Source organism: Pleurodeles waltl, chromosome 8 (assembly GCF_031143425.1).
Source record: "Pleurodeles waltl isolate 20211129_DDA chromosome 8, aPleWal1.hap1.20221129, whole genome shotgun sequence".
In the NCBI taxonomy this organism is placed as follows: domain Eukaryota; kingdom Metazoa; phylum Chordata; class Amphibia; order Caudata; family Salamandridae; genus Pleurodeles; species Pleurodeles waltl.
In genome coordinates, this window is record NC_090447.1 from 526148743 (window position 1) to 526163714 (window position 14972).

A 14972-nucleotide genomic window follows, 5' to 3' on the forward strand; every position below is an offset into this window, starting at 1 on the left:
CCGTATGAATAGTTTTCTAGCTTTTAGGTTGTAAACAAAATATATAAAGGCACATCTTCTCAAGACTCCCAATCTGTGCACATTTATGGGCACATCTATGGTATTCTATTTTGCATGTGTAGGGGCGTAGCTTGGTCAATACGACTGGGGGATGTGAGCTTCAGATTTTCAAACAATCACGTTGATATATAATGTTAAAATAAATGTAATAATAAGCAGGGTGCGTGAGAGGAGCTTTAAGGGAAGTGGAAAGCAAGAGGAATGCAGATTAGTAGGTGTACTCTGTGAGTGAAAACATAATATTTTTGAAAACTTTCAAAACAGAGAGGGCGAATGTTTGTATATTTTTGTCTATGTATGTAGAACGTTCCTGGGGAAATCCAACAGATACCTCAACATATCCGACTGAAAGCACACATACTCAACTATTTACCATAAAGTACATTTATTAGTGGTGCGGTAACACCCCCCCCCAAGCTACGTTCCTGTACACACATTTGATGTTTTCTACAGTAAGAGTTGGCACATACAAAGGTGGGTAATTTGTAGGTTTCTTTTTCCTTTTTAAAGTTCATTTGAACAGTTTTTTGGTTCTGCTTTAATTCATAGCACATCCTGTGTGTGCATGCATGACTGAAAGAATGGAGTAGTTGTGGAATGAACAGCTTAGTGATTGGAGTTTGGTGAGATGGAAAAAAATATTGCTAGTATGGGATTTTCAAAAAGTCATTGCGCCATTATCTGACGGTATCTTGTCCTTTACACTGACAAGTGAGGGTAGGTATTTGGTGTGAATCATATGTGTATTTCATTGTCTTTAGAGAACAAGAGAATGCTGACTCATGCTGACTGTTTCCTCAGATGACTTGAAGTTGTTGTTAAGCTTTGCCCTCATTATTGGTCATCTCAGTTCCTGTCAAGTGGGTTCAAAGGAAGTTGGAAAGGCTGCTCTGTTCCTCTGCATCGAAGAGAGGCTGAGATGGAGATGAGGTGCTAGGACCAAGTCAAGGCAGTAGGCAGTGAATAGAGTATGGCAATAGTTGAGTCATAACAATGCTCCTTGCTCTGAAAGTAGCCCTCTACCATGCACCTCTAGCAGGGGAAGGCCATAGTAGCGGCATCACCCAAGCGGTCCTGTACCTATCGAAGGAGGGGCATGGAGCTATCAATCAATAGTACTTGAAGAAATACCCATACTCTTCGTAGCATAGTGAGCGATGGGGATCCACGTTTCTGAGCACCAAGATGTCAATGGATCTCATGATCTGATCACATGTGTCTGTGAGTTTGGCCTCAGGAGAAGCCGACTTGAACATCCCACCAAGAAAGTGCTTTCAAATGGATTCATGCTATGGGTAGTGCTATGGGTAGTGCTGACTAAGTAATCTGTATCAGCCAGTTTTAAGCTCTTTGGGACAACTTTTGTCTGGCCCAAGTGACACAATCATTGAAGGACTTACCACTGTACAACAGATAATAAATTATCAAAAGTGTAGGAGAAGCCCCCAATTACACTAAAAAGATAGCCTCCGTGTATTATATAGCACACAGTGCAACGTATATAGTACAAAATGCCAACTGAATATTTTGTCACTTCAAACAGGTGCTAATTACAAACTAACAGAGAGGAAAAGAGGAGTCCAGCCAGTCGACTTCCTTGAAATGCCTATTTTGTAATTGAATTATTAAATTTATTAAACGAGATGTGGGAAATTCAAACCGGGGGGCCTGGACCCTAAGCCTCCCAATAGTTACAGTCCTAAATTGTTGAAAAGGTGACTTCCCACATCAAATAATTTTATCAGGTCATGAGCACAATGCTTCAAAAATTGTTTTATTTCATTGTAAAGAAGAAATTCAGTTCCAAGGGTTTTTAGTCCAATTAAATAAAGACGAACTTGAAATTAAAGTATGCTTCATTGATCAGCAGAATTGATAATCCAGTCCGAAAGATTGGAAAAGAGGTCAGGTAGAGGTGTACGATGGTGTAACAGCCAACACGTGTTTCGCCCCTTAGGCGAGTAAGCGGGGGCTTTCTCAAGGCTGAAGAAAATATATATAGACAGTATAAGTCATCAGTCAGGCAAATGCTGTCAAGTGTGATAGCATGCTTCCGGTGCAGATTGTGCGGTGCATTTTGTGCTCCCTCTAGGGGAACCAGTGAATATTAAGAGAAACCCATACCATATTCCCAAGTGTGATCCAAAAGCTAAAGTGGTAAGGTCAAGCGCTTATATTCTGCTACTCATTAGTATTTTGGTAAACTAAAATATATTACTAGTCCTCTACTAAATGATAGGTAAGACAAAAAGTAAGACCAAGAAGATGTATGCTGGCACTCACATGCTGTTAATATATATTGGGAAGAAATACACATAAGAGAAAATTACCAGAGACGTTCTGTGATAGATGTTAGTAAGAAAAGGAATTTGAAGAGTGGAAAAACATACCCATTTCAGAACAATGTGCAAAAACTTCAGACATTAAATTGTCGCAATTGTAGGTAGAAATCTAAACATAAAAGTACGTACAATATATTATGCAAACATCCGAGTAAAAACAGTGTATACCAAAAGACACAAATAAAAGCGTCCAAAAAATGTAAAGAACTCAAGTTTGCCACCTTACAACATAACACTAAACAGTAAACCTATAATATTAAATTATACATGTACAACAGGGAAGAGAAAAGAATGTCATGGTGTAACAGAAAAAAGTCTGTATATAGGGCGACAAGCTCGAAATGAACTTCAATCAATCTTTAGATCGAAAGTAGAGCTCCTTGTCTAACGAGCGTTTCTAACTAAGTAACACGGAATCTAAAACCCAGCCTCCCTGTAAGGGGAAAATCATAGAATACAAATAAACTGAATTATTTTTACCTAGTTCGATGTTAGGAGTAAAGGAAATGTGCCGTGAAGTCACCGGCGCGTCCCGCGGTAAATCGCTATGGCTCCGACGGGCAGCTAACGTGGTTTACATAGCTGCGCGTCCCTTCTCTGCCTCGCGGGCAGCGAAACAGAGAAGGGACACTCCATACAATGTAAAAAAGAATAGTGGCGGCCATATTGGAACAGGTTAACGCTACCTGGTAATGGTAAAACCCATGGAGCAGAAATGCAGGCTGCAGGCCTAAACAGTTCAACGGCAGAAAAGTTAGACACAGGTACAGCAAACAAAGGAAGGAGAATATTAGAGGATTAACAAAAATGAAAATAATTAAGATAAAGAGAATTTAAAAATGTGAGAGAAAGAAGAACATGGGTAAAGGAAAAGCAGGGAGATAATCTACGGAAAGGATTGTTAAAAAAGAAAGGTTATTAGAAAAGCGTCTATATTAACAACGACAAATACAAGTTAATTACAGACTAACCAATTATTTTCTCACCTTAGAACTCATTTTTCATTTAGCCCTGCTAGTATTAAAACTTTAGTTTCACACTTACATGCTGATTTTTACAGTGGGCATAACCTACTTACCTTTTATACCATGATTCAACTTCTGCCCTGGAAAGTACATTTGTATCTCTGCAAAAAAGGTATGGACCAACTGAGTTAGCATACTAGAAATTTGAACTTGTGAGCAGCAAGGCACATAGTACCAGATGTAGCAAGGGTTTTGCGAGTCGCAAACAGCGAAAATCGCCGTTTGCGAGTCGCAAAAGCCTCCTTTCTATGTAGAAATGCATTTTGCGAGTTGGATCCGACTCGCAAAATGCATTTCCGACTCGCAAATAGGAAGTGTTCCCTTCCTATTTGCGACTCGCAATGCTATGCATTTTCATTTGCGACCGCGATTGTGGTCGCAAATGAAAGCGCAGTTACCATCCACTTGAAGTGGATGGTAACCCAGGCGCAAACGGGAAGGGGTCCCTATGGGACCCCTTCCCCTTTGTGTCTGCAAAAAAAAAAAAAACATTTCAGGGCAGGCAGTGGTCCAATGGACCACTCCCTGCCCTGAAAAATACCGAAACTAAAGGTTTCGTTTTTTTTTTCAAAGCAGCTCGTTTTCCTTTAAGGAAAACAGGTTGCACTTTGAAAAAAAAACCTGCTTTATTTAAAAGCAGTCACGGACATGGAGGTCTGCTGTCTCCAGCAGGCCACCATCCCCGTGAGTGCCCTGACTCTCTATGGGGTCGCAAATTGCGACCCACCTCATTAATATTAATGAGGTGGGTCTTTACGACCCCATAGCGAGTCGCAGACGGTGTCTGAGACACCGTTCTGCATAGCAAATTGCGAGTTGCAATTTGCGAGTTGGAAGGACTCGCAAATTGCAACTCGCAATTTGCCACCTACCTACATCTGACACTTAGGGCCAGATGTAGGAAAAAAGCAAATTGCGACTTGCAATTTGCGAGTCTGTGCGACTCGCAAATTGCAAGTCGCAATTTGCTATGCAGAAAGGTGTCTCAGACACCGTCTGCGACTCGCTATGGGGTCGCAAAGACCCACCTCATAAATATTTATGAGGTGGGTCGCAGTTTGCGACCCCATTGCGAGTATGGGCACTCACGGGGATGGTGGCCTGCTGGAGGCAGCAGACCACCATGTCCGTGACCGCTTTTAAATAAAGCAGGTTTTTTTTTTTTCTATCTGCAGCCCGTTTTCCTTAAAGGAAAACGAGCTGCACTTAGAAAAAAAACCGAAACCTTTTGTTTCGGTATTTTTCAGAGCAGGCAGTGGTCCATAGGACCACTACCTGCTCTGAAAAATAGTTTTTGTGATCATTCACAAAGGGGAAGGGGTCCCATGGGGACCCCTTCCCGTTTGCGAATGGGTTACCATCCACTTCAAGTGGATGGTAACAGCAATTTCATTTGCGACCGCTTTCGCGGGCGCAAATGAAATTGCATAGCATTGCGAGTAGCAAATAGGAAGGGAACACCCCTTCCTATTTGCGAGTCGGAAATGCATTTTGCGAGTCGGATCCGACTCGCAAAATGCATTTCTGCATAGCAGAGAGGCTTTTGCGCCTCGCAAACGGCGTTTTTCGCCGTTTGCGAGGCGCAAACCCTTTGCTACATCTGGCCCTTAGTTCTTAGCCTTTTGACTTCTATGGACCCAGCTGAATCATTGGTGAAATCTGGGGACTCCCTAATGAGTCATTATTTAAAGCTGGGGAATTCAGTCTAAGCAACTGCTATGATTTGAATCTCAAAACAATGCGCAAAAAATCAAAAACAAGTATATACCAAAGAAATTCTCAAAGATGTAAATACTTTGTTTAATTCACAATCAAATATAGAAAATGTTTCCCATTTTCAATTTTGCTTCTTTATTTGTATATACCATGTTAATTTTAATTTATTAATTTTAACATTATTTAATTTTGTAAAATATTGACAGATCCCCTGAGTTGGCCTCAAGCATCCCCTTGGGTCCTCAGATCACAGGTTAAGAACCACTGCTCTAAACTACGTTCTGATACTTCAAGCAAGTTACTAGATGATTTATCACAGATTTCTGCAGCGAACACATATTACCCACTTCCTTTACAAGCCTGTAATACAACCTGTGACTTTTTGGTTTCACACAGATCTTTGCAACAGGCACATTACCCCCTAAGTTTTAACCACTGAACAAGTAGACTGCAGACATGCTTGACAAGACACCTCAGTGGGTTAATGTCCCTGCTCTGGTAAATTCATGTCCCACTAGAGATCATAGGTTCAAAGCTGGGTGTCGCTAACTCGGACTACCTCTATAATACTCAATGCACCTTATTATTACTAAACTGCAAAACTGTATTAACAAATTCAGGACAAATGTATGTATGTAGGCACATATATATACGATATATGCATTTCTTAAGTATATAGGGATGCAGAATAAGAAAGCTTTGGCAAACCCAGTAGAATGGGCTTTGACTGACAGCTTTTTGGTTTTACCAATGTTTTTTTTTCCCAAAGGTTATTGACGGGGGAGCTGCCAGACCCTCTCTGAAGGGAATTACTTTGTTTGTGGATGTGCTTGCAAAAGAACATTTCTCACAGTGAAGTTAGCCAGTGGCTGAAGTGGGTTGAACCATTGCCCCAGGCTGCACGCTGAGGAACATACTGATAGATGAAGAGGGCTGGATGAAAGCCCATGCAAGTATATATATATATATATATATATATATATATATATATATATATACATTTTACATGGACAGGCCTAAAGTCTGGCATTTACTGTAAGCAAAGGCAGTCACTGTATTGCTTGTGCAAGCCAAGTGCTTCAGCGAGGCCACTAGCTATGGTGCTCTATCTGTTGAAATTGTGAGCGCTTCCACCTTCTAGAGGGTATCTATGAAGCTGCTGTGGAATGGGCTATCTGTTGAACGTATTCATGAGCTGTATTTAGTTTGCACAACAGTTTGATTCAAGAATATGCTTGGTGTGTCAAGTAATGTTTTCTCCTGATCATGCAGAAAGTTGTTTGATAAATATGGACGAAAGGTATGCAAAATGATGATACATTTTCACATGGGAATGCTTCCTGATAGATGATTTCTTGTTGAAACAAACCACTCATTGAGTGAATATACTTAAGATGTAAATGTCTAAATGTAATTAGAACATTGGAATGCTGGGGGCTCCATTGAAAACAATGGAGTGCCGCGGGCTTTTACTGGCCGGTAAAAGCCCGCAGCTGCAACATTCCAATGTTTGCTTTGTTCACAGCAGCAGCTGTGAACAAAGCCTCACGGAGCCCGAGGGGATTTTAATCCCCTCGGGATTCGTGAACATTTTTTTTAATAGAACATTCTGCCCTGAGTGGCAGAATGTTCTAATAGCCTTAGAACCCGCTGTAGCTGGCTCTACCGGCTATTAAAGTCCCTCTCCCTTTAACGCGGGGAGCGGGCCTTTAATAGCTGGTAGAACCCGCTACGGCGGGTTCTAAGGCTATAATGGAACATTGGAATGTTGGGAACTCCATTGGAGACAATGGAGTGCCTAGGGCTTTTACTGGCTGGTAGTTGCCCAAAGCCTCAACATTCCAATGTTCTTTGTTCACAGCAATAGCTGTGAACAAAGGCCCCACGGAGCCCGAGGGGATTTCAAGCCCCTCAGGCTCTGTGAGGACTTTATTCCATTTATTAGAACATTCTGCCCTCTAGTGGCAGAATGTTCTCATAGCCTTGTAGCCCTTTGTAGCTGGGCTATACCGCAATTAAAGTCCCACTCCTTTGTTAAATCGGGCCTTTAATGCTGGAGCGGGCCTTTAATGGCCGGCATGGCCCACTACAGCAGGCTCTAAAGCTATGCGTGACAATGAAGTGACTGATGGGTAATAGTGGTTGGGGTAAGCCTTCTGCTCCAACATTCCAATGTTTATCTTTCTGTTTTTCCCTTTTTAATTTAGAACATTCTACCCTCAGTGGGTTGAATGTTCTAATAGTGTTATAGCCCTCCTTCCTCTGTCTATACCTATTGGTAAAGGCTCTCTCCCTAGTCATAGGCATTCAACTATGGCTCAGACGTATAACTCAGATTCAGGGCCTTTAGCAGTCAGTATAGCCCTCAGCAGCAGGCTATAAGGGTGTATTAGAACATTGAAATGTTGGGATGTCCATTGAGAAGTATCGAGTGCTCCGGGCTTCTAATGGCCGGTAGATGCCCGTAGCTCCAACATTCCAATATTGTTCACTGCTGTTGCTGTGAACAAAGGCCTCACATATCCTTGAGCTCCGCAAGGCCTTCATTTTAGAAATTAGAACATTCTGTCCTCTAGGGGCAAAGTGTTCTAATAGCCTTATAACCCACCGTAGCTGGGCTATGCAGGCCATTAAAGGCCCGTTCCCTTGATAACACTGGAGCAGGCCTCTAATGGCCGGTATAGCCTGGTACAACGGACTCTTAAGCTATGTTAGAACATTACAATGTTGGAAGCTCCACAGAAGACAATGAAGTGACTCAGGTCTAATAATAGCTGGTATAAACATTCTGCTCCGACATGCCAATGTTTGCCTTTCTGTTTCTTCTTTTTTAATTTAGAACATTCTACCCACAATGGGTGGAGTGTTATATTAGGCTTATAGTCCTTCTTCTGCCTCAGACTACACTGGTTGTTAAAGGCCCTCCCCATCATTATAGGGCCTGCAGTTCGGGCCTACAACTCAGGGTCTTTACCAACCACTAAAGTCCTTTGTAGCTGGCTACAAGGCAATAAGTCATAGCATCGTTTTTAAAAGCTAACAGGTTCAAACTCACATCTTTGTGTTTTTAGTTTATTTGCTTGATCTCTACTTCTTTGATTGCAAGTCTATCAAATTATTTCAGGTCAGGGTCCAACCAATTTAAGGGTGCATATGGGAAAAATTCTGGGCACACTGAATTTGACCTGGGACTGCAACGTCACTGAGGACATGCTGAACTACAAGTATGAAGTGGAAATCACATCACCTGAATTCTATTGGAAGCACAAGCTTACAGTAAAGTATTGCATTTATAAACAACTTTAAAAAATATTGATGTATGTAATGCTTTAATTAATCTTTGTCAATGTTCTTTACTGTTCCGTTACAAGCCGAGACTAGCTAAATACACCCTGTTATTGAAAACATCTCAAAATGGACAGAATTGTCTTACTTGTTAGGTCATGACTTCTCTGAATGACAAAAACTAGCAATCAGGGGTGACTGGTGATCTTTGAGAGTGGTTGGCCATAAATAACTGTGATGAATGGCATTGAGCAAGAGACTGTGGCAAGCAAATCCAACTTTCTTCTGGGGTCCTTGGAGTAGTGCTAGGCAGATTTATTAGTGCCATACAGCAGTGTTGATGCTCAAGTTATAGACACATCACAGGTTGAGACAGCAGAGAGGTTACAGCAATCCCAAAGGGTAGGATCTCAGACAACAGCAATGACTATCACTAATATGTCAGCTACAAATGTATGTTAAAAAATGCACTAATTTTATCATCGAACATCAACCACGCAAATACACATATTTTGCTACCAGATACAATTGTTTCATTTAGGAAAAATAAACTAAATTGCCCATAAGAAAACTTAACAATTTCATAAAACACTACTTTTCTTCTAAAATATTCAATTTTCTTTTCAGTAAATACATGTATCAATGCCACGGAGGGGTAGACTCTTCCTTGCAAACCACGTATCACCATCTCGTGGCTTAGATGCTCACAATATGTAAAGAAATACCACCATTATGCTAGGGCTACCACTAAAGAAGGTATGGGCATAATTTTAAAGTCAATGCCCACTACAGGCAAAGAATTGCCATGATTATGCCTTACCAGCTCTATATACTTTACAAGGAAGCATGCCATGAATTGCCACTGTAATGCCAGGGTTAGGCACCACTATGTAATGCATGCCCATGTATACCAAGAATTGTCACCATTATGTCAGGATCAGCAGTATGCAAAAAGTAGGCATCAGCATACCATGGGTCCACACAGTATGTCAGGACTGCCACCATTATGTCACTGTATCAGCTATTGACGCCATCATAAAATTCATTAAATTGATGCCCACCATATGCCAAGAAGTACCACAATTATCCCATGCTATCATTTGCCAAGGTCCACAATGCCATGGATGCTCACAGTATTCCATAAATTAATACCGTTATGCCAGAGCCAGCATTATCCCAAAGTTAGGCCCTGTCATGCCCTGGAAACTCACAATATGGCAAGAATTACCAACATTATGTGACGCCAGCACTAAGCAGAGGGTGAGCATTAGTGAGCCATGGATGCACACAGTGTGTCACGAATTACACCATAATGTCCAGTCCAAAGTTATACCGGGGGCACATCACGCCCATACACATAATGTTGCTTGCATTTCTGCACACACTGACTCACACAGACACATACAAAAATACACACACCATTTTTTATATTCCCTCTGCAGAACATTCTGCTCTGACTGCTTCCACACCTTTCCCTTATCTCTCTTCACTGTTCTGATCCTTTTTCTAGCTAGGCACCATGTTACTGCCGCATTAAAGTGCTGTTAGCGCGTCAGAGCCTTGATATGTAAACTTACAAGGGGACGCAATTAGGTCGATAAACCTTTGGACCGCGTTTGGAGACTTCCCAGCACGAAATACTCTTTTACCATAATCAATCAATAGGTCAATAAACATTTAGTGATAACTGATCAATAATCAATAAACAATCAATAGAAGTCAATAATTGAACACACCATGACTTTTCAGTCATGAATAATCCACACCAATTTAATTAGAAGTTAGAACATTTATTTCCCTATTTTAACAATCTAGGTTAATCTCAATAGCAATGAAACACATCAGAGGCAATACTATTTGCCAATCAGCATATTGAAACACAAATTAATCGATACATGGATTATACACATTCAAATTATGATGCACATCATTAATATGAATCAGTTTAGCAGAGTCTCATTAGTACATGAATCAACAAAGCAAGAGCTCAGCCATTTGTCTATTTGCATAACATATTAGTGAACATCTCAACTCGCCTCGAATAAGCATTGGCATGTTGAGCTTCATGCAAAACATTTAGTTAACACAAATTTAGAAAACATCTAAACTAAGGCCTCTATCAAAATAGCAGTTGGTACCTAGAAAGAAAAGGCAAACAGACAATCACAATTTGCATTGGATAGTTACCAATACAACAGATCAGCAAGCAGCGTCAGTCTTCGTCCTCAAGACATCAGTTGATCATCATCAGGCAAAGTTAGAACGGGGCAAAGTCTTTAGCATTTAAGTTAAGCAAAGTCTCTTTCAAGACGCATATGATAACGTAGTTAGAGGATGATTTACTTCCCTCAGATAGAGGAGAAGATAATATCAAGCATAAAGGGGGCACAGATGGTTTGTGTGACAGAACATCTAAAATGGCTTCTGAATAATAGTAGAAAGAAAGTGGCTAGGAGTGTCTGAAAGAAAATGGCATGATTTCTCTTTGTGCAAAGCGGTTAAGTCAAAACTGTCAAACTATTCCCAAATTCTCTATTGGATGAATTTTGGTGCATTCGTATCTCTGTCCAATAATTTGCAAACACCTTAACAGAACCTTCGACAATTACACAGTTCCTATGTCACAGATTGGTCCAGCTATTGACGTCTTCAACAGTTGGAATGTCAGGTAACAAAATGTTGCAGTTCGCACTCCAATCAGTGTCTTCATTGTCTTCTCCTAGGAGAGTTAACCTTGCACCTGTTATGAATTACACTGTTGCATTTAGCAAGAACATCGCCTTTGAGTAAGCCGGTTCACACAAGAAGAATTTTACTACGGTTACAAACACAAAACTTCTGGAAAAGTACAGCTTTGTGTCCTTCAAAAAAGCAGCATGTTAAACATGTTAGAAATGCAATTCACATATGAGGCCAGGCAGCTAGGCCAAGACCTTGCTAAGTTAAGGCCTTTATTAAATGAAGCAAACTCTTAACCTCAATTATGATATACTACTACAAATTTAAAACATATTGCATAACATTTCAAAATTAATAGGCATTTTCATTAGTCTTCGTATCCATTGGTAACCACTGTCCGTTAGCACATTTCAAATGCGTGCATTATTTTTCTACGTTAAACACAATTTCTAAGCAGCTTTATCACACAATATTTGCAAGCTTTCACATTAATATTTCTTGTTAAAACACACGCGTCAACAGTGCCTGCACCCAAATGTAGGAATGGCACCAAGGGTCTGCAGTACAACCGGTCACCACATGGATTTAGCCACATGGCGATCGGCTGCATTGTTAATCACACCGTATGTGTGCCACAGAGCTCTTCTGTCACTTATAATCACCAGTGCTCAGCTGAAAAGTTAGAGGCCACAAGTTTAGGTAAAGTATCTCTAGCAATGTTCTAGTACAACCTTCTTCCCAGGAGAAAAGATTGTGTGCTTTGATGGCACTAGAGTGGACTGCCTGCCACTCTCACAGGAGCGTTTTTTCACCTGACATTTGAGGTCTTAGAGCTGTACAGTGCTGCCTCTATAAGGGAGAGGTATATAAGGTTATCAAATTCCTTAAACTGACAGCCTTATCCCATAAATAATACAATACCAAGGTGTTCAAAGTCTGTCAACCAGCCCCGACACCTCTCATCTCCAAACTTGTCAATCTCTCGTCAGTCAGGTGAACTCTTACTACTGCATAAACATACTCCCTCTGATTATGCCACTTAGAGACATCCTGATGTTGAACCAGAAGCAACCATCATTCAATAGCTGTCCTCCTTTCCTTTGATAAAACAGTACACCTGACTGGTCCGGGTTTGCCATTACTGTGATGAAAACCATATTTGACAGGGTCACATGAAACGTTTCCCGCAATTCACAATACATTTTATGGGTCCCTGTGAAATATTGGTTTTATATCACTGAGTTAGTGCAGTAAAAGCACAAAGCATGTATTATACTTCATGGGTAAATGTGTAGCATGGTCCAATATTACTGCTGATGGGTTCTGGTAACATCATGAACTTCGAGGCCAAAAACTGAGTTGTTTGTAAATGTCACCAAAAGTCTGAGATGGGAATTTGGTGCCTTATTGCTCAATTTACCCTATGTTTAGTTTGGGTCAGTTAGCTTGAAAAGGGTGTTTTTTCAAAGAAAGAAATGTTTATTGAAAATCGTAAGCAAAATGCTGGGCAATACTGTTCCTGACTGGAAAATACTATTTAGACTGTGTTTGCATAAAATGGATGGATTCTTGATAAAACGATCTGGGACATTGGAATTATGAGATCATGGGCCTGATTACGACCTTAGCAGAGGGGATTACTCCGTTCCAAATGGGACAGATATCCTGTCCGCCGTATTGCAAGTTCCATTATATCCTATGGAACTTGTAACATGGCGGACGGGATATCCGTCACATTTGGGATGGATTAATCCTCTCAGCTAAGGTCGTAATCAGGCCCTATGTGCCATTTTCTGGATTTACCACACCTGCTACATAATTTAACATCATTTGCAGGTTTAAACAAAAATGCAGTTTTTAGTTCCAATGAGTCAGAATAACAGTGCCATACAATCTGTCTTTTCTTGCCACATCATTTAGATAACTTTGCCACATAACTTTGTTCTACCTTGTCACATAATCTCTGGCCCTGACAATAGTCAACTTCTGCACATTGTTTGGGGGTTATTACGAGAACGCCATGTTTCACAGGTCCCCTGGAAATATTTCCATATTTCATAGTCCCTCTGAAATATGGATTTTAATACCACTGCATTTCTGCACTTATTACAGTAAAACTAACACAACATCCAAATAAATAAACATATTTACACCAACTTGAGTAAGACAGTAGAACTTCACTCAGAAAGGATGCTTTTTGTGATTTGGTGTAAATCTATCTATTTGAGTTATTGGCCTTTGAGAAATGTGCTGAGCCAGCATGGAAAAGTTTCAATTGAAAGATATCTCTAGCCCTTAAACTTGTGAGCTAGAAACTTACGAGTTCTGAGAATCACATTTGAATTTTTAAGAAATGTGATTGGCTGATGAGGGCCATAATTATTTTTTAGCTGCCATCTTGAAACTCAGAAATTCGCAAAAATGAGCAATGCTTTGCACCATGCAAAAACATGCATTGAAGGGGACACCCGATGAACAGTTGTAGGCCCCCCAGAAATTAGTAGAATAGTATCCAGCAGCTTGGAAAATAACCAAACACGTTAAAGGAAGATTATTATTAGTGGACAGTAAACTTTCAGATTTGCAAAAAGTCCACAAACAAGTGGTCCCTACTTACGTAACAGAAATGAGCTCCATTTTCACAAAGTTGTGAATTTCTGTGAATTTGTGCGTTTCAAGTACACCAAAAAATGAGTACTCATGTAAGGCACTACTAAAGCAAGATTGAAGGACAGATTGAGTGAGGGCCTTACATCTGAAACCGACTGTGCACAGCCAAAAGCTGTGAGCAGCAAGGGTTGATGGCTGCATGTGTTAGTTGTGGAGCTGCCTATGGTGTGTTGGGTGTAGTTATGCAAGTGAAAGGTTGGGCATAGCATCTCCAAAACAAATCCAGAAATTCAATGGAAAAAATAAAAGTTACAAATTATTTAGTTATGATTCAGGGAACAAAAAAAAACCACTAAAATTCACTGTTATGGTATGCAACGGTCAACAAAACTGATGCGAATACCTTGAGTTGCTCTTGGTAGACAGGTTTTTTTTAACGTGCATTCAGGAAAAGAGAGTACTAAGAAGTTAAGGGGGTCTCAGTTGCCATGTTCAGCATACGGCTGGTACTGCGCTCGAATTGATCTATATAATGCCCAAGATGAATGGCATTTAAAATACCTGCGATGGCCACCATTGTGTCAGGTGGCCACTAATATGTCAGAGGTGGCCATAAATAGACAGAGAATGCGTGAAATATATCTGGTAGCACAATTATCACCATTGTACTAGGACCACAATTAAGTAAGAGTGTTTAGAATTTATCCAGGAGATTGCCCTTATATACCAGCATTGCACTGGATGCTAATGGCAGTCCATAACGTCAGGGATTATCACTAGAGAGGAAGCACCGGCACAAGGATGCACATGCATTACTACACACAGATGCATAGGTGCACACTTAACACACATTTCCCCACAGCAAGCAAGGCATCTACACTGATCCCTGATCTCCCCCACTGTGGTTTACTCCAATTTCAATCTTTCCCACATCCACTCCTGCTCCAATAGTTTCTCACTCGAGACACTGCACCAACCACTGACACACACACGCGTGCACACACACACACACGCGTGCACACACACACACACACACACTATGGCTGACACAAGAGGGGCCTGAAACACAACCACCTGCTTTGCTTGTGTTGCAGACCCCACTCTGTCTGACTCTTTGCTGGGAGAAATATTGTGAGTGTGAGTGTGAGACCCTACCAATAGTTTTTCTGGCTTGAACTCGAAGGGTCTGGAGCTGCGAGACATTGAATCCTGCAAAGTACATGAGTGCTCTGGTTGACCTGAATTAGGCTCCATC

General features: G+C 40.8%; 1 protein-coding gene across 7 annotated transcripts in view; it reads left to right on the forward strand.

The window, feature by feature from the left end:
- Window positions 1-14972, forward strand: part of LOC138250106 (granulocyte-macrophage colony-stimulating factor receptor subunit alpha-like) — a 467284-nt gene that overhangs the window by 246400 nt on the left and 205912 nt on the right. For 5 of the 7 annotated variants that reach the window (XM_069204545.1, XM_069204544.1, XM_069204542.1 and 2 more), the window contains exon 3: window positions 8268-8419. The exons of the other annotated variants lie outside the window; for them this stretch is intronic. In XM_069204545.1, coding sequence (XP_069060646.1) covers window positions 8268-8419 — 152 coding nt within the window. The remainder of the gene's footprint in view (window positions 1-8267; window positions 8420-14972) is intronic. 7 annotated transcript variants of the gene reach the window in all.